Consider the following 20,497-nt stretch of genomic DNA (forward strand, 5'->3'; position numbering starts at 1 on the left):
AAAAAATCCCTTTGCTTTTTTTGTTGCTTTTTGTTTTTGTTTTCCCAAGGGGATCGTGCAAAGATTACCCCACTTTTCCTCTCCCCCCCCTTTTGGAGAGTAACCCAACACAGGGTTAAGGAGGGAGAGAGAGCCGGATGCCTAGAGAGGCCATGAAGCGCCCACTTCCTGCCCTCCCCCCCCCGCCATGTACAGCCTCCCCTACCACAACCAAAATAAAAATAAAAATATTTGCATGGGAACTGGCGAGTGAGTGCATTTTGGGTCCAGTATGCAAGGAGAAAAGACCAGACACTTAAAGGAAGAGGAGAGGAGCATGCTGGGAGGAAAAGTTGGGGGGGGGGGTTCGGGTCTCGATTGCACCCACCCCCAACTTGCCCCCAAATGGAGATGGGCCTTTTTGGCTACAAACCTATACCGCCGTGCAGGCAGCCCCTTACCTTCCTCCTCTGCTATTGCAGAAGGTTCCCAGTTTGCATTTCCACCTGTAGCAGGAATTTATGTAAAGGTATTGGGGGTGGGGATTTTGCCCCTCCAGCAGATATCATGCACACACACCCCGACTGCCAAAATCAACGCAATCACTTCAAATGTCCCCACAAAACACTTCACAGTTTTCTCTCTCTGTTTTCTCTCTCTGTTCAAAGGGCCTCTGCTTGCACATATATAATATATATAGCAGCAGCAACTGTTTCAGCTGTCCTACAATCTCCCCAAGTAGGCCTGCTCTACATATTGCAGTAGGTGGGACGTCTGGATGACACTCAGAAAAAAAAATATAGGTCTTTGTTGGGGGCTTTGGGGGGGGGAGATATAATCCCAGCCCCTTGAAACCGCCAGGATGAAATTTCTCTTTTTCTCACCTGTTCCTCCTCTTTATCTCTCCCCCCCCCCGCCTTGCATGGAAAGAGTTTTTAAGCCAGGGGATCTCCAAACTAAGGCCCGGGGGCCGGACGCGGCCCAATCGCCTTCTAAATCCAGCCCACGGACAGTCCAGGAGTCAGCATGTTTTTACATGAGTAGAATGTGTCCTTTTATTTAAAATGCATCTATGGGTTATTTGTGGGGCATAGGAATTTGTTCATATATTATTATTTTTCCAAAATATAATCCGGCCCCCCACAAGGTCTGAGGGACAGTGGACAGGCCCCCTGCTGAAAAAGTTTGCTGACCCCTGAATAATTTAAGCTCTCTTGTCTTACACTGGGAGGCAGTGGCTCTGGGGTGCTCTCATGAAAACCTAAGGGGCCATCTCAAGTTCCCATGTCATGTCAGCATCCATGGCCTTCCAGAGCCAGTGCACTGAGTGGGACTGTCTTGGCCCCCTATCAATGTTGTTGTTGTTTAGTCGTTTAGTCGTGTCCGACTCCTCATGACCTCATGGACCATATCACGCCAGGCACTCCTGTCTTCCACTGCCTCCCGCAGTTTGGTCAGACTCATGTTCGTAGCTTCGAGAACACTGTCCAACCATCTCGTCCTCTGTCGTCCCCTTCTCCTAGTGCCCTCCATCTTTCCCAACATCAGGGTCTTTTCCAGGGAGTCTTCTCTTCTCATGAGGTGGCCAAAGTATTGGAGCCTCAGCTTCAGGATCCGTCCTTCCAGTGAGCACTCAGGGCTGATTTCCTTCACAATGGATAGGTTTGATCTTCTTGCAGTCCATGGGACTCTCAAGAGTCTCCTCCAGCACCATAATTCAAAAGCATCAATTCTTCGGCGATCAGCCTTCTTTATCTACAATATCAAGGTAGAGAGCCTAAAGGCTTTCTTCGTGCCAGGCCCACGCCTGGTACGTGTAAGCTTTCTGCCTTGTTTGGAGGGGACAACACCCGCTTGAGACACAAATTCCTGGGGCTTCTCTCTTTTCCGGCTCCCACCAATCCACAGTCCGCAAGGTTATTTAGGGCTTTAAAGGTCAGCACCAACACTTTGAATTATTGTGCACAGAAACGTAGATACCAAGTACAGTATAAATCTTACTGTTGACAAATCATCAGTAGAACAATTATTTATTCATATCATTTATTTATGAAATTTGCATAGCGCCCTCCATCCAAAGATCTCAGGGTGGTTTACAACATAAATCACTAAAATGCTATTAGCAACTAAAAAATTACTGTAAGTTTAAATGTCACATGATTTTTGGCATAAATAAGGGGAAGAGCCTTTAGGAATGGGGCAGTCAAAAGTTGTGGGAGTAGGGATTACAGGATTTTCTTGGTCATTTTTTTCTGCTGTTTTGCAGTACAGTGGTACCTCGGTTTATGAACACAATTGGTTCCGGAAGTCTGTTCATAAACTGAAGCGTTCATAAACTGAAGCGAACTTTCCCATTGAAAGTAATGGAAAGTGGATTAAACCGTTCCAGACGGGTCCGCGGAGTACTCAACTTGAAGCGTACTTAACCCAAAGCATGGGTGTAATTGGTTCCGGAAAACTGGTTGGTTCATAAACTGTGGTTCATAATTGGTTTATAAACTGAAGCGAACTTTCCCATTGAAAGTAATGGAAAGTGGATTAATCCGTTCCAGATGGGTCCGCGGCGTTCGTAAACTGAAATTTCGTAAACCGAGGTGTTCATAAACCGAGATTCCACTGTACTAGGATAAAACAGTACCAGGATAAAGTCTCTCTCTCACCTGCTCCTCCTCTTCCTGCTTTCTGGCATCTTCCTGGCTCAGGATGAGACCTTCTACCAGGGCCACTGCCTGGGAACTGGTCTCGGCTCCGCACTCCCTGACCCAGCTCTCCATCTCCGGGGGGAGGACAGCCAGGAACTGCTCCAGGACCACCAGGTCCAGCATCTGAGCCTTGGTGCGCCTCTTCGGCTTCAGCCACTGATGACAGAGAATGTGGAGTCGGCTGCAAACCTCTCGGGGCCTCTCGGCCTCCTGGTAGCCAAACTCCCTGAACCGCTGGCGGCGAACATCTGTGCCAGCTTCTCCCGAACTTGGGATCTTCTGCACAGGTCCTTCCCAGAATCCTCCACTGCTCCCAGTCTCAGAGGCATCAGGGCCTCCCTCCTGCTTCAAGGCCAGCTGAGTTTTGTTCCACCATCTTTGCTCTCTACTCAAAGGGAAGCTCTACCTCCTCCTTTGTAGTCTTCAACTGCTACGGAGACCTGGAAAAGTGCAAAGGGTCAAAGGAGAAATTGGGTTTGGGGAAGGTTTTAGAACTTTGGCACTAGATCGAGTTGAATGTTGGAAGATTCAAGAGGACAAGTAAAGAAATAAGTTCTCTGTAGCCTTATCAACTACTAAGGGTCCTTTAAGTTGCGCCGAGGCAGGACAGAGATAGTCAATAACGACACCGGGGTTGAATTCAGAGAAAGAATTTAATTCTTATTAATAAGAGACTCAAGGTGATCAGCTCACGACAAGAGTAGAGAAACACAAATTGCAAAGCTTCTTATACACTTCTTTGGGCTCCTTTCCCCCTCCCTGTAAATGTGCGCACGCAAGGGGGTTACGCACGCAAGGGGGTCACAAGTACATATAAGGATCTTCCTGTGTCAGGTCTTATGCATAAACACATGCTGACTCAGGCAGCCTTGACTATCTTGCTGCTCTTTGCGTCAGACTGCTAGCATCAGACAAAACAGTCATCCGGCCTTGATAGCTTAGCTGGGCATCCTGTTTTGTGTACATTATCCTTTGGCACACATGGCAGCAACAGGACAGACTCCTATTAACGTTTGATTTTTATTATTATTGCCCAGAGTGGTTGGGGAAACCCAGCCGGTTGGGTGGGGTGTAAAAATTGTTGTTGTTGTTGTTTTACTGAAATTGTTGTTGTTGTTGTTATTCTTGTATATTAAGGTACCGTAGGTGAGCTATTTCAAACAGGTTGCAGTAACAGACCTTGCCAGTTACTTATATACTTAAAGAGATTTAGGGAAACTTTTAATGTTTGATGTTTTATCATATTTTTAATATTTTGTTGGAAGCCACCCAGAGTGGCTGGAGAAACCCAGCCAGATTTGCGGAGTACAAATAATTTGTTTTTATTGTTTTTATTTAGGTTTTTTTTTTCCTACCGAAGCAGGACCTCAAAAAATTATTTACGAACTCATAAACGCTCCTCCCCACAGAAATCTTTAGTAAAAGGCGAAAGATTTATACAATCTGAGCAGAAGCCAGAGTATATTTTTATTTTTATTTAGTTCACATGGTAGAGCATGAGACTCTTAATTTCATTTTTGTTAATCCCCCCCCCCATTTACAGCTTTTACAAAACAAGAAAAACAGAATCTTTACAAATTTATTTTACCTTCCCCTCGATTTCCCTCCCCACCTCTCTGCGGAGGATCTTTTTATCACTGCATATCCGATTCAAACATATTTGCAGATTTCCCCTTATTCCCTTTCCCTTGTTTCTTACTGCGCGTGACCTGCTGATGTTTTAATTTGTTTACAATGTGCCATCAAACAGTCGATAATTTTTTCCCATTCTATTTTTTAAAAAGTCTCTCTCCTGGATTTCTTATCCTCACAGTGAGTTTTGCCATTTCTGCATATTCCGTTAATTTTAATTGCAACCGAGGTAGCTTACATAAACATTTTTTTCCTGGAATTTCCTGGACATAGCCAGGGTCCGTCCTATAAATCAATTAAAAAACACATAGCAAACTGAGGTTCTGCGCCACCCCCACCCACCCCCCCACAAAAATCTTGGCTACAGTACACCCATGTATCCAGAATATCACCTTTTTGAAATATGGCAACCTGTAGTTTCAAGCCCAGTGTTGGGTGGAATTGCAGGGGGGTTGGACTAAATGACTTTGGGGGTCCCTTCCAATTCTAGGATTCTATGTCATTGGTATGAGCTTCCGTGTCTATTGGGGACCCATTGCCCCGCCTCCCCCCACGTGGGACAAGGAGCTCGGCTTCCTAGAGAGGCAGGAAGTTTCAGAGGAGGCGGGAGGGGCGCTATCTTTGTCGGTCTCTGCAGCCACGTGAGGAGGAGAGACCTTGGCAAGGAGGCGAGGTGGCTGCAGAGGGAAGAATTCAGAAAGGTGCAACATATTTTGGGGAGAGATACTTTGGGTGGTTGGGGATATTTGCAAACCGGGCAGCCGGGGGAGGAGGAGGAGGAGGGAGGGGAATTTTTTGGGGGGGAGGGGGTATGAAGAAAGGTTGCCACGTCTTGGGACTTTGCAGCTTAGAGAAGTTTGTAGAACCAAGCATGGCATGGAGGGGAAACGTTTTTCTCCCTCTCCCGCAATGCTTGAACTGGTGGATCCCCCCCCCAAAAAAAGCTGCAAGTTGGAAGTTTCAGTAATCATAAAAACGATAGGGTCCTCCAAGGGCCATCTAGTCTGACCCGCTGCAATGCACGAATCTCGGCTAAAGCATCGCAGTTGCTTAGAGGGTGGTGCTGATAAGGCCAAGGTTGCGTGTTCGATCCTCACCCCCAGGCTAACTATTCTTGCATTGCAGGGGGTTGGACTAGATGACCCTGGGGGGGTGGACCCTCCCAACTTTAGGGTTCTTTGATTAGCTACATGCAGTGCAGAGTCAGGCTGTGAAACTCGCTTCCCCCCCCCCGGGGGGGAGGGCAGCAATGGGCCACCCTTGGGTGGCTTTGAAAGAGAATTGAGACAAACTTATGGGAAGGTAAGGCTATTAATGGCCTGCCAGCCTGGGAGGGTGTGCTCTGGTGCCCCACATTGAATGCCAGTTGCTGGAAACATTAATCTATTAAACATTAAAACATTAATGCTTTTAATGTTTAATAGATTATTGTATTTTAATATTTTGTTGGAGGCCACCCAGAGTGGCTGGGGAAACCCAGCCAGATTTGCGGGGTACAAATAATTTGTTTTTATTATTTTTATTTAGTTCAGTAGGTAGAGCATGAAACTCTTAATTTCATTTTGTTAATATTTTTTCCATTTACAGCTTTTACAAAACAAGAAAAAACGGAATCTTTACAAATTTAATTTACCTTCCCCTCGATTTCCCTCCCCACCTCTCTGCGGAGGATCTTTTTATCACTGCATATCCGATTCAAACATATTTGCAGATTTCCCCTTATTCCCTTTCCCTTGTCTCTTACTGCACGTGTTTATATCAGTCCTGCTGATGTTTTAATTTGTTTACAATGTGCCGTCAAACAGTCGATAATTTTCCCCCGTTCTATTTTTAAAAAGTATCTTTCCTTGATTTCTTATCCTTCTAGTGAGTTTTGCCATTTCTGCATATTCCATTAATTTTAATTGCAACCGGGGTAGCTTGCATAAACAATTTTTATCTGTTCCCTAGTAGGGCTGCCATACTTCCGGAATTTCCTGGACATAGCCAGGGTCTGTCCTATAAATCAATTAAAAACACATAGCAAACTGAGGTTCTGTGCCCCCCAAAAAACAAAAATCTTGGCATTAATGGGCCACCCTTGGGTAGCTTTGAAAGAGAATTGAGACAAACTCATGGGAAGGTAAGGCATATCAATGGGCTGCCAGCCTGGGACGGTGTGCTCTGAATTGTTGGAAACAGCAGGAGGGGAGAGTGGCCTTGTGTTCGAATCCTGCTTGCTTGTCTCCCACAGGCACCTGGTTGGCTTCTGTGAGAATTGGGTGCTGGGCCATTGCAGGGAAGTGTCGTCACGCACCCCACCCCACCCCGCTTTTCCCTCTGGGAATCCGCATAGATTCTGCCCTCTGCCATGCATGCTTTAGATTTCCTGCAGAGGTGCCCCCCCTTCCAACTCTGCAACAGATCCTCTCTGGAGCTGCTTTCACCTCTCTGTAGATATCAACCCAGGCCTTGCTTGGTGGGGGTGGGGGAGTTAAATCTTTGTTACAGAGGAAGGAAGCAGAGGATTCCCCCCCTCTGCTTTTGTAGCCCCCAACTCAAAAGAATAGAAACAGCCTTTGGAGGAGATAATAGCGGGTGAGTAATAAGACAATGACAAACTGGCCAAGTGAGATTCCTTGATGAGTCAAGGCAGGGGCTGGAGGAGATTTCTACATTTAACACAGGAGTGGCCAACTCCAAAGAAACTGCAATCTACTCACAGAGTTATAAACTGGCAGTGATCTACCCCCTTTTTTTGGGTTCAGGTCAAAGTTGAGCTTTTTAGGGAGAAAGCCCCATTTTTTGGGGTGCCGGGCAAAAATGTTAAGCTTTTTTTTTTTAGGGGAGCCAAAGTTGTTGAGCTGTTTTGGGGGGAGACTGTAATCTACCAGTGATCTACCACACCCGTCCGACCTGTTGGACGTGCCTGAATTAACAGAATTTATAAACCTCTTGGGACGCAAGTGGCGCTGTGGGTTAAACCACTGAGCCTAGGGCTTGCCGATCAGAAGGTCAGCGGTTCGAATCCCTGCAACGGGGTGAGCTCCCGTTGCTCGGTCCCAGCTCCTGCCAACCTAGCAGTTCGAAAGCACGTCAGAGTGCAAGTAGATAAATAGGTACCGCTACAGCGGGAAGGTAAACGGCGTTTCCGTGCACTGCTGTGGTTCGCCAGAAGCGGCTTTGTCATGCTGGCCACATGACCTGGAAGCTGTACGCCGGCTCCCTCGGCCAATAATGCAAGATGAGCGCCGCAACCCCAGAGTCGGCCACAACGGGACCTAATGGTCAGGGGTCCCCTTTACCTTTACCTTTACTCATCTCGCTCTATAGGCCGAGGGAGCCGGTGTTTGTCTGCAGACCACTTCCGGGCAGGGAAGGCGCCTCTCTGATATCCATAGGCAGGAAGTTCCAAAGTTCCTGTTGAAATATGTTGGGGAGGTTATTGGATTGTTTTTTGTTTTTGTATTGTATTTTGTGGTTTTATGCTGTACCTGCCCCGAGACCTGCAGATTTAGGGCAGTATGCAAATTCAATAAATAAGAAAAACAAATATTTATATACCGCTTTATATTTTTAATAAAAAAGCTCAAAGCGGTTTACAGCATATTAAATCAATAAAACAATAGCCGGGCGATGTTCCTCCGGCCTCAATGAGTAGCCTCTTCAGTGGGGCTGGTGAGTGTGGGCCCAGCCCCCTAGGCCTCAATAATTACCGTAATTGTTTGTGCTGCTTAATCTCGGGGTCGTAGTTTGAATTTTTTTAAAATTTAAATTGCATCTTTAAAATAAAATGCTTTTGGAGGGAAAAACTTTTTCTAAAGATAGTTTTCTATTTAAGTTCCATTATAGTCCAAAGGCTATTCATCAGGACATAAGGATTTGTTTTAAGTTTTTCATGTCTATGTTTTTCTTTTTTAAAAAAAATTGTTTACCACATCAGTTAATGTTAAAACATGGATACATAGGCTATAATGTTATTGATTTAGTTAAATAAATTGTTTAAATTGCTATTAAGGAAATGGTTATTTTTCTCCTTCCAATAAAGTACAGCAGTAAAGTTCAAATATAAACAGGTAACTTATTAAACCTCACAATAATATCATAATTATCAGTCTATGTATTTCTAATAGTATAACCAAATCAGTAATTTTTGATATAACTGTAAAAACTACTCTGAGAATTTATTATTCCAAAAATGAAACCTTTATCTGGTTGTAAATATTAAGATTATACCACCAAGAATGAGTCTGTCTGCAAAAAAAGATTTAAATCAAGTCTTACTTGTAAGACAGAGTTGTTCTGCATAGCCTTTGGCCTGGAACCAACTTAACCCCCTCCCCCTCTCTCTTTTTTCCTTTTTCCTTTTTCCTTCTGTGATGGAGCTCATATTTGGGGTCTTCCCTGGTTTTTTCAGGCCTATGTAGGATCAGTCTGGATAGTTGACCTGATGAAGATCTGACATTTTCTTCCCCAAACAGTTTTTGATTTGAGTTCCTATTGAAATGAGGCTGCATTTTAATGTTTATTTAATCTTGTTTCTAAGCTGTATTTTAATCAATCTATATATATATATATAAATGTAAAAGGTCCATGTTTGTAGCTCATGACCTTTCCCCGAAACGCTTACCCGATTCCATTGAAATTGGGACACAACGTTCCAGTCCAATACACTAGGTACAGGTAGGTAGCCGTGTTGGTCTGACACAGTCAAAACAAAATTAAAAAATCCTTCCAGTAGCACCTTAGAGACCAACTAGGTTTGCCATAGGTATGAGCTTTCGTGTGCATGCTGTTTGCATAAACTGTTTGCATAAACTCAGAGTATATATATTTCATACCTGAGACAGGTATAAACATGATTTTCTGTTTAAAATATAGCGCCTTCGAGTGGACGTCAAAGCAACAGACGCCACACACATCGCACACCCCCTCCTCCTCCTACCTCACCAGGCTGGGCCCCACCGCCGCTCCAGCCGCTGCCTCGAGAGCCAGGCCGGGCCCCGATCCCACGTCCGCTGCCACCAACATCACCTGCAGACCGAGGCCAGGCCTACAACTCCCCTCCGCCCACACCATTGACAGCAGGAGAGGCAACCCGGCGCCGCTGCTGTCTCCAGAGTCAGGCCGGGCCCCGATCCCACATCCGACACCAACAATGCCGCCTCCAGAGCCAGACTGGGCCTGGGCCCCACAGCCGCCGACCCCCCGGTCACAGACGCTGCCTCCACTGGACCTGCCGACGACACGAGAGGCAGCCCAACCCCGAAGCTTCGACCACCGACGACATGGGAACGGCACAGCGGACAGGCAGGGACAGGGGGCATCCATGATGAAGTAGGAGGAGGAGGGGGAGGGGGAGGGGACAGATGGGGGTGCCGGTACTGCTCAAGGCTCGGGGAAACATGGTGACAGCCGGGGGAACTTCCACTTTCCTTTTCCCTTCCTTTCAATGTCACAGACTAAGCTGCAGCAACGCGTGGCTGAGTACAGCTAGTTAGTTTTTATCCCGTGTTAGCTGCCCTGAGCCCAGTCTTGGCTGGGGAGGGCGGGGTATAAATAAAATTTATTATTATTATTATTATTATTATTATTATTATTATTATTATTACAGTCATACCTTGGTTTAAGTACACCTCAGTTTGAGTATTTTCAGTTTAAGTACTCTGCGGACCCATCTGGAACAGATTAATCCACTTTCCATTACAGTGGTACCTCTACTTACGAATTTAATGCATTCCGAACGCACATTTCGGGGGGGGGGGGGAATTGTAAGTCGAAAAAAATTGTAAGTCGAAAAAAATTGTAAGTCGAATCCCATAGGAATGCATTGGGAGAAAAAATTCGTAAGTCGAAGCAACCCTATATAAAAATTCGTAAGTAGAAAGAAACCTATCTAAACCGCATCCAAGATGGCGGACGGAGCTCCATTTGTAAGTAGAAACATTCGTAAGTAGAGTTATTCGTAAGTAGAGGTACCACTGTACTTTCCATTGGAAAGTTCGCTTAAGGTTAAGTACGCTTCAGTTTAAGTATGGACTTCCGGAACCAATTACACTCATACCTCGGGTTAAGTACGCTTCAGGTTGAGTATTCCGCGGACCCGTCTGGAACGGATTAATCCACTTTCATTACTTTCAATGGGAAAGTTCGCTTCAGCTTACGCACGCTTCAGGTTAAGTACAGACTTCCGGAACCAATTGTGTACTTAAACCGAGGTACTGACTAGTGATTTAAATCAAATCCACCCTGCTCCCATATAAAGGATGAAATTTCCCCCCTCCCCTGCAGGGACCACTTGAGAGCTACTCCCTTGGTTGAAGTGCAGCCCAGTTTCTGCCTCCTTATCCTCCATCTCCTTCCAAAGGCAGCGAAGTGGCGTCATAGGCGCAACCTGGACCTTCTTCGCTTAGGGGAGGAGTGGAAAGAGGGGCCATGCAGCGCCCACAGGTAGGGAAAGAGCAACGGGACGAGGGAAGAGGCAACTCTGCCTCCCTCTGTGTCGAGTATGGAAGGGATCTAAGAGAAGCTATACCTTCTTCTTCCAGGGTCTGGTCACCTTTGAGGAGGTGGCCGTGCATTTCACGGAGGAGGAGTGTGCTCTGCTGGATCCAAGCCAAAGAGCTCTGAACAGGGAAGTCATGGAGGAGATTTACGAGGCAGTGACCTCTCTGGGTACGGAAACATATTTCTGCATGCAGTGGAGGAGTAACTGGTCCAGCCCAGTGTCCTGTTCCTGGTAGTATCCTGTTCATCCCAAGGAAATGTCTGCGGGGAAGCCCACAAGCAAGATCTTAGCGTTAATAACATCTTGCCCACCTGTGGTTCCCAGAGAAAACTGATACATTTGGCGGAGCCTTAATAGCAGGCACCCCCAAACTTTGGCCCTCCAGGTGTTTTGGACTACAATTCCCATCTTCCCTGACCACTGGTCCTGTTAGCTAGGGATCATGGGAGTTGTAGGCCAAAACATCTGGAGGGCCGCAGTTTGGGGATGCTTGCTTAAGAGCAAACAGTTGCAAAACTTCCGCTTTCGCATGTAACCTCAAGATTTATTATTAATACTATTACAGTGGTACCCCAGAAGTCAAATGGATTTCGTTCCGGAAGTCTGTTCGGCCTCCAAAACGTTCAGAAGCCCCGTCAGACGTTCGGCTTCCGAAAGTATTTTCCCTCACCTCCATTAGCTCAGTCGGTAGAGCAGGCATCCCCAAACTCGGCCCTCCAGATGTTTTGGGACTACAATTCCCATCATCCTTGACCACTGGTCCTGTTAGCTAGGGATGATGGGAGTTGAGTTTGGGGGTGCCTGCGGTAGAGCATGGGGCTCTTAAATCTCAGGGTCATGGGTTTGAGTCCCACATCAGGCAAAAGATTCCTGCATTGGACTAAATGACGCTCGAGGTCCCTTCCAACTCTACAATTCTATGAGCACACAAATGTTGCAGTGGCTTGAATTAAAGTACGGTACCCCACAGCCTTGGCTTGCTGTGGATGAGGAAGAAGGGCTGGTTTTTGCTTTCTGTGTTTTGAGCTGCTGTAGTCCAAATCAAGACAGCTCGCTTCGCTAAGTTCTGCAGCGTCATCCCTGCAACAGATGTTTTATGCTGAGCCCTTTTGCTAGTCAATAAGGGATCGGAATTGTCCTCCTTGGGTTTGAGGTCGTAGGCTTTGCTTGACTGGGAATGGCTGGATGTTTTGCGGTCCAAAGTAACCGCTCTCTCTTTCCTTGAAAGAATCAGACCACAGTTCGTACTGGGAAGAAAGGCAAGAGCAGCTTCTCCAGGATGACAAAGAAGGGGAGACATCAGCCGGTAGGTTGTGTTTTCACTCGGGGATCTGAAGGTGTGACAATTATGCTCTGATTGGAGGACAAATCTACACCTGATTTCTGCGCAGCAGAAACCGAGCTGACGGTTAACTTTTTCAGCTTGATTCCTCCTTTAACTTCTGCCACATTGAGGAAGTTAGTCGTATCAGTCCAGTGTACAAGGGTGAGCATTCCAGCACGTGGAAAATACATTTCTTCCATATAACTTAATCAAACTTCATCAGAAAAGGAGATCAGTGAGGTTAATGACATAAAAACCTGATAAAATATCAGCATTCCTATTCTAAAAAATAATGACTAGTGATGCAGGGCTGAGTAACCCTGATCTAAATCCTAATTAGGTAAAGATAAAGGGGCCCCTGACCATCAGGTCCAGTCGTGTCCAACTCTGGGGTTGCGGCGCTCATCTCGCTCTATAGGCCGAGGGAGCCGGCGTTTGTCCGCAGACAGCTTCCGGGCCATGTGGTCAGCATGACAAAGCTGCTTCTGGCAAACCAGAGCAGCGCACGGAAACGCCGTTTACCTTCCCGCCGGAGCGGTCCCTATTATCTACTTGCACTTTGATGTGCTTTCGAACTGCTAGGTGGGCAGGAGCTGGGACCGAGCAACGGGAGCTCACCCCACTGCAGGGATTCGAACTGCCGACCTTCTGATCAGCAAGCCCTAGACTCTGTGGTTTAACCCACAGCACCACCCTGGGTCCAGAAATCCTAATTACCTGAATCAAATTGGACAGTGAGCAACAGGTGATATGTTCCTCCCAAATAAAAAGAGAAAGAGATGCTCCGATTTCCCTTTGAATGAGATTTTTTTTTTGTAAGCTTTATCAATTATCAAAGGAAAACAAGATGTACTGGCTGAGTACCTGGCAGATTTACAAGTGTCTTTTGACCGCAGCCAAAACCATAGCCAAGGTTGGTTCCCTGCTTGATCTCTTCCCCAGCCTTGTTCATGTCTTATCTCCCCCAACTCCAACCCCAGTTGCATCAAAGGAGGAAGGCAAAGAGACACACCTGTGCTTAGTGAAAGCAGGTGGGAGATAGAGCAGGAAGGGGCTTGTGCTGTTGTCTTGAGACTGTAGGATATTCAGAAGCTAACCTCAGATTCAGCTGGGCATGAAGAGAAGAAATGGAAGATGCTTAATAATAATAATAATGATGATGATGATTTTATTTTTACCCCACTGGGAACAACCGCCAAGACCACATAACCACATAACACCGGTCTTGAAAGATCTACATGGGCTCCCAGTACGTTTCCGAGCACAGTTCAAAGTGTTGGTGCTGACCTTTAAAGCCCTAAAGGGCCTCGGTCCAGTATACCTGAAGGAGCGTCTCCACCCCCATCATTCTGCCCGGACACTGAGGTCCAGTACCGAGGGCCTTCTGGTGGTTATTATTATTATTATTATTATTATTATTATTATTATCTGGCTGTGTTGCCCCAGCCATTCTGAAAATGGCGAAATCAGAGAAGCAGAGAACTGGGCTCAATCCATAACGAGAACTCTGCTTGCCGTTTGAGTGACATTTCCTTTTTCTCCCTCCCCTGAAACAGGCAGTGGGCAGAACAATGAGAATTGTGGGGAGACATCGTCAGAAAACTCAGAGCACGAAGCATCAAAAGAAATGTCTGTAAATCAAATAGAAACCCCATATCGTGAAAGAAACAGGTCAAAGAAAGCGAAAAAGAAACCCCCCAGTTCTCAGGACCCTGATGTCCATGAACTCCTCATCTCAAAGGAAGATCACAAAGAAAACAAATGTACAGAGTGTGGTGAAATATTTAGATATAAATCACAATTAAAAATGCATTGCCGAGCTCATGGGATTCATGGAGAGGTGAAACCATTTAAATGTACGGTGTGTGGAAAGAGCTTCAGCCATGGCGGAAGCCTTAGCATGCATCAGAGAATCCACACAGGGGAGAAACCATTCAAATGTACCGAGTGCGGAAAAAGTTTCACTGGAAGTGGTGACCTTTCTAAACATCAGAGAATCCACACAAGGGAGAAACCGTTCAGATGCGTGGAGTGTGGAAAATGCTTTAGTCAGAGCGCTCACCTTACTTTACATGAAAGAACACATACAGGGGAGAAACCGTTTCGGTGTACCGAGTGTGGAAAAGGCTTCACTGGAAGCGGTGACCTTTCTAAGCATCTCAGAATCCACACAAGGGAGAAACCCTTCAAATGCATGGAGTGTGGAAAGAGCTTTACTCAAAGAGCTCACCTTACTTTTCATCAGAGAACATACACAGGGGAGAAACCGTTTCAGTGTCTGGAGTGCGGAAAGAGTTTCACTGGGGGTGGTGGCCTTATCAAGCATCAAATAATCCACACAAGGGAAAAACCGTTCCTATGCAAGGAGTGTGGAAAACGGTTTCTTCATAATGCTCACCTTATTTTACATCAAAGAACACACACGGGGGAGAAACCGTTTAAATGTACGGAGTGTGGAAAAAGCTTCTGTGGGGTTGGTGACCTTACTAAGCATAAAAGAATCCACACAAAGGAAAAACCGTTCCTGTGCAAGGAGTGTGGAAAGAGCTTTAGTCAAAGTGCTCACCTTACTTTACATCAAAGAACACACACAGGGGAGAAACCGTTTAAATGCACAGAGTGCGGAAAGAGCTTCAGTGGGAATGGTGATCTTACTAGGCATCGAAGAATCCACACAAAGAAGAAACCATAGAATTATAAAATCATAGAACCACTTCTTTCTATTTTGGGCTGCAGCTCCTTCCTTTGCTTATTTTGTTGTCACCAGGTTTGGCGCTGCTTTCTTTTGGGGTGAAGACAGAGGCAAAGTTGGTGTTGAGCAGCTCTGCCTTCCCTTCGTCACTCAATAATATTTCTCAGTCTCCTCCACATGGAGGACCTACCACTTGCTTGTTCTTCCTCTTGCTTTGAACATAGCGGAAGAAACCTTTATTATTATGTTTAGCTCTCTTGCAAGCCTGAGCTTTAGCCCGCCTGACATTCACCCTGCAGCTTCCATTTCTTATACATGCCCTTGTTAATTCTCAGCTGATCTCTAAGCCATACCAGTTTCTTTAAGACGCCTCCCACGTTTCTGTCTTGTTTGGATTGTCTGCATTTGGGCATTCAGTATTTCACCTTTAAGAAACTCCCATCCACTTTAGACTCCCTTCCTCTTGGAGTATTTCTGACCATGGGAGCTCCTTAAGCTTTTGGAAATGGGCCTCCTTAAAGTCCAGAGTGCATGTCTGACTACACTTGTGTATCATGAAACCCAGGAGGACATGATCACTTCCAAGTTTCCCAGTACTTCAACCAGTTCCTCTCTGTTGGTGAGCATCCGTTCCAAGATAGACGATCTCTCCTTGTTGCTCCTTCCATCTTCTGGGAAATGAAATAGTCAGCAAGGCAATGGGTGAATTTATTGGAAGAATTTGAGTTCCAACAAAGAAAGGCAATTGAAAAAAACTCTACACAACGGATGCTTCTAATGGTTTCCCCAAATTCCGCTGACAGTGCAACTTATACTGCCTTATTCAAACTTATACTCTTATTCAAACACTTCATGGCAAGAATCTTTAGGACTTAGTAGAGCAGCTTTTTGCTCCTGTGACCTGCAAACGAGATGCATAGTCAAACAGCAGCTTCTGGCAGCTGAAGAATCTTAGGCCATTCCTCATGAGCAATGGCCTCCAGTTCAGTAATATTCTTGGGTTTGCATGCTGAAACCGCCCTTTTCAAATCCCACCAGAGGTTTTCAAGTAGGGTGACTGTGATGGCCACCTTCCAGGACTTCTGCAACCAAAGTCTTGGTGGGATTTTTGCTTAAGTCAAACCCTTCCTGACAGCACCACTTGCATGACCAGTGGTTTATTTCCAGTATTTTCCTCTCTCCCTGGGCTACAACCCTCAACAGGAAGAAATTATGAACACACCACATGTGCCCAAAAGCCCTTCAGCTTCCTGCCCAGAGTCCCTTGTTAGACGTTGAAGGCTGTGTGTGGCGGTATTGTGAATCAGAAGGAATTCTCTTTCACCTCTGCAGAGTGGCAGAATTGTATTCACTATGGCTGCTCCCACATCAACAAAATACAGGCACATCCAACACGTAGATTGTGATCTACCAGTAGATCACTGGACGTCTGTGGCAGATCACTGGCTCCCCCCCAAAGAAGCTCAACAAGTTTGGCTGCCCTAAAAGAACCTCATCATTTTTGCCCTGCACCCCTAAAAATGTGGCTTTCCCCCCTCTCTAAAAAAAGTTCAACAACTTTGTCCTGAACCACTAAAAAGGAAGTAGATCACTGCCAGTTTTTAACTGTGAGTAGATCACAGTCTCTTGGGAGTTGGCAACCCTTGAACAAAAACAAGCAGCTCTAATGTTTTTAGACGCTGAGAAAGTATTTGATAATGTTTCCTGGGATTTTTTGTTCAAAGTTTTAGAATATATGAGTTGTTGGAGCATCTGAAGGGTTTAGAATGAGTCCTCTAAGTCAGTCATCTCCTCCTCTAGTGTGTGTGGCAGAAATCATTCTGGGCACGACCTTTTGGAGCCACTTTGGTGTATTCTGAGGTCAGCAGTTGCTGTCCTAGCTCCTCTGGCCCAGAAACGGTGTCTGAGGTGAGGCCATGGAACTGATTTTGTGCATACCTCCAGCGTCTTGTCTCCTGCAATGGGTGATCTTCCACCTCTGTAGGGGCACCTATCCGAGTTGGTGTTCCAGCACAGTCCACTCAGCTCTGTCAAGGGACTCCACATCTTGGCCCGAAGCTCAAAGTCTGGCAACTAGGTGGGCCTCAAATTGCTGTACCTTCTCTTCCAACAAGGCAACCAATTTGCGCTTGTTGCAGGTGTGCTTTTGCACATTCTCGGGCAGGAAGATAAACGTGGCACAGGTATGGCAAGTCCTTGTAGCAGATCCCTCACCTTCCTATGCCCCATACACATTCTGAGACAGCGCTGCAAGCCTCGCCCTCAAATCCCCCACCAAACGCCTTCACAAATCCCCCTCCCGTTCACAAGCTCCTGGAAGCTGCAATCGGCTAAGTATATATGATGCTGGTTTCTCCTTCCCTCAACTTCCTCCTCCAACGTGGCTTCCTCTCAGCAGTAGCTTCTCCTCCTCGGACCGTGGGCTCTAGCAGAGCACACAGCTACAAACCAGCTCACCCTCAAGCCTCCAAACAGCTCAAACAACCATCTGTTTTGTTTTGTTTTAACATGTTTTATTAAAGATTTCTTGGTTGACAAAAGTGTGTGCAATGTCTTTTTTTTCCAAGATACATTTCCTACAGATCAGTTTCATTTGTGGAGACATTAGTGTTGCATTAGGAAGAAAAGGGAAAGGTGGAGGGGGGGCATGGTGGGTGGGGGGTCAGGGCCAGGTGGCAATGCTTCTACTTCATGTATGTGGGGTTTTGTGTCAGCATCACTTATTTTCTTTACTATTCGCTTGTGTTTCTTTGGTGGTGAGAGAGGTTGGAGTTGGCTCAGGGTATGGTGGTTTCTTTGTGATTGGCTGTGGTGATCTTTGTTTCCATGTGTGAGAGGGGTGGGTGGGTGTTTATGAATCAGGTTAGCCATATCAATTTGTATGCTGTTGGTGGATTCTTGTCGTTGCCTTCTTGGGCTGTGTATGTGATAAAGAAACGTTCATTGCAGAGGGTTGGACTAGATGACTGTTGGGTCCCTTCCAGTTCTAAGATTCTATGATCCGCACACATCAGAATACTGTACTGAGATTTGGGGTATGTTAAAAAAGGGGGTATATGGGACACACATGCTCCTTCTCAGGTAAAAGCAAAGGCCTAAGTGTAGAACCTTACATTTGTCCCTACTGAAATTCATAATCTGGTGCTTTACTCCCTCCCCTGGCTGGGTCTGAAAAAAATCTGTTGAACGTGCTTGGTGTGTATTGCAAGCAGGGACGTTTTATCCATAAACTACTCTAAGACCAATATTGTGGTTTTTGGTAGGCATACATGGTTCTTAGACCAGGACGCCATACAGTAAAATCTAAAGCACTGAAAACTATAGGGGCATTGATGGAATTTTATAGGGAAGTCAACTGACTTCTTTTTCGATATTTCCCTCCCTACTGGATACTTCACCTTTTCTTTCCCTTAGTTATTTTTCTGTGGGATTGAGCGTTCATAAGTATCAGCACCCTGAAGAGCACACGATTTCTTCCCTGACTTGTTTCTCTCTGTCCTTATCATTCCTTTTCTATTCCCGGATGCCTCTTCTCCTGGTTTCTGCTTGCCTGTTTCTGATGACACCACAGACAACACTTTCTCCTGTCCTTTGCCTCTTTGGGGGAAAGAAGGAAGAAGGGGAATGTGTTAGGAGTTCAAGGCAGGGACCAATGATCTGATCAGGGGGTCAGAACCAATGACCTGCTTCTCTTCATTCATCACCTCCAGAGTTCTTCTCTTTCCTATTTCCATGCCCTCTGAAGACAAGAATACAGCTTTCCAGGAGGCAGGAAACTGGCTCAAATCGTCTGAAAGAGGAGAAGGCAGAGTGACTCCACCGGCAGCTGATCAGCCTTCAAGGTCTCAGAGGAGAAGGAGAAGCAGAGGAGAAGCAGCTGGCTTCGTCCTTCTTAAGCAGAGCATCAACCAGCCGTCAGATGCTGAAAACAACGCTTATAGTTCCTGGCCCTACCTTGCTGCTTCCTGCTCACTTTGACCCTTATCACTAGGATCATTGGATTCCCTGGACCATCTGACCATGTGGGTTGCTGTTCGTCCGACCAAATTTTTTGCCCAAGTGTAGTATTTTACATTTCTCCCTTTTAACAGTACTACACTTGGGCAAAAAAAAAAAATGAAAGGCACAAATACAGGATGGGAGACACCTGGCTTGAGAGCAGTACATGTGAAAAGGATCTAGGAGTCTTGGTAGACCACAAACTTGACATGAGTCAACGGTGTGATGCAGCAGCTAAAAAAGCCAATACAATTCTGGGCTGCATCTATAGGAGTATAGCATCTAGATCAAGGGAAGTAATAGTACCACTGTATTCTGCTCTGGTTAGACCTCACCTGGAGTACTGTGTCCAGTTCTGGGCACCACAGTTCAAGAGGGATACTGACGAGCTGGAACGTGTCCAGAAGAGGGCAACCAAAATGGTCAAAGGCCTGGAAACGATGCCTTATGAGGAACGGCTTAGGGAGCTGGGTATGTTTAGCCTGGAGAAGAGAAGGTTAAGGGGTGATATGATAGCCATGTTCAAATATATAAAAGGATGTCATATGGAGGAGGGAGAAAGGTTGTTTTCTGCTGCTCCAGAGAAGCGGACACGGAGCAATGGATTCAAACTACAAGAAAGAAGATTCCACCTAAACATTAGGAAGAACTTCCTGACAGTAAGAGCTGTTCGGCAGTGGAATTTGCTACCGAGGAGTGTGGTGGAGTCTCCTTCTTTGGAGGTCTTTAAGCAGAGGCTTGACAGGCATATGTCAAGAATGCTTTGATGGTGTTTCCTGCTTGGCAGGGGGTTGGACTGGATGGCCCTTGTGGTCTCTCCCAACTCTTATGATTCTATGACCCTAGGTCTGGACCTGACTTTGGATGCTGGCATCTCAGAGTCTCTTCGAGTTGGCTGGTCTCACTCCACTGAGCTCTGAACATTGAAGCTCAGCAACGAGACTATGGCAAGGTGGAGATTTAGACAGCTGCGTGCCCCTGCTCCGATGAGGCCAATCCTGAGAAAATGTTCTCCACCCCCTAGTAGCTGGCCAGAGAGAAAAGCCCAATAACAAAATGTTTGGCACTAGAAGAATTCCTCTTTATCATGTGCATTTATCTTGTCTGCAGCCTCTAAATCTAGTCTGAAAGGGGAAAGAATTGCACTATAATTTAGAACCAACACACCTGTTGCCTTCCTTCATTTAGAGCCCCCAGAAGACTCAAGTTCCTGGTTGCCAGGATCAATACTTGGTGGGCAGCTTTCCGTCCTGTGTGTGTGTGCGTGTGTGTGTGTGTGTGTGCGCGTGCGCGCGCGCTAGAGGCAACAGTGAAAGCAAAGGTTGCAGGCAGATTAAGTTCTATAGCAGGAAGGAGGGATCCAAGGGTAATAATTCTGAGTTGTGCCTAGGACTGGGCCTGAGATATACATGACCAAATAGTGATATCAAATTAAACAGTGAAGCAGGCAGGTGTTTCCCCGTCCTAACAATGGGGAGAGCGAAGCTTGAACCCTGAATCCTAGTCAGACCAGAAGAGTGTAGCAAAGGAAGGTCTTAGCTTAGGCAGAATGGCCAAGCCAGACCCCCAATGGTCACATCTTTCCTCCTTAGCAAAACATCCTTCCTGGTAACTAATGATACTAAGAGGAATCCAAACATTTCAGCCGTATCGAAGAAGGAGAGGAAGCTTTACCCAAAGAG

The 20,497-nt window shown here is 46.1% G+C and overlaps 1 protein-coding gene and 1 non-coding gene across 3 annotated transcripts; one reads left to right on the forward strand and one right to left on the reverse strand.

Annotated features, from left to right (window-relative positions):
* Positions 1–4,028: 4,028 nt before the first annotated feature.
* On the reverse strand, positions 4,029–4,144 carry LOC118081621 (U5 spliceosomal RNA). Its single transcript, XR_004692092.2, has one exon. It is a non-coding gene; the product is annotated as a U5 spliceosomal RNA (small nuclear RNA).
* A 788-nt stretch (positions 4,145–4,932) lies between these two features.
* On the forward strand, positions 4,933–17,436 carry LOC118081306 (zinc finger protein OZF). Of its 2 annotated transcripts, XM_035107771.2 has the most exons (5): positions 4,933–5,014; positions 10,584–10,742; positions 10,841–10,967; positions 12,029–12,106; positions 13,681–17,436. In XM_035107771.2, exons 2-5 carry the CDS (start codon positions 10,728–10,730, stop codon positions 14,814–14,816), a joined length of 1,356 nt encoding a protein of 451 aa, XP_034963662.2. In that variant the 5' UTR covers positions 4,933–5,014; positions 10,584–10,727; the 3' UTR covers positions 14,817–17,436. The 2 variants fall into 2 exon arrangements, with proteins under 2 accessions (XP_034963662.2, XP_060125253.1); XM_060269270.1 differs by lacking the exon at positions 4,933–5,014 and having other exon boundaries at positions 10,047–10,742.
* The last annotated feature ends 3,061 nt before the right edge of the window (positions 17,437–20,497 follow it).

This window comes from Zootoca vivipara, chromosome 2 (assembly GCF_963506605.1).
Source record: "Zootoca vivipara chromosome 2, rZooViv1.1, whole genome shotgun sequence".
NCBI classification, from domain to species: domain Eukaryota; kingdom Metazoa; phylum Chordata; class Lepidosauria; order Squamata; family Lacertidae; genus Zootoca; species Zootoca vivipara.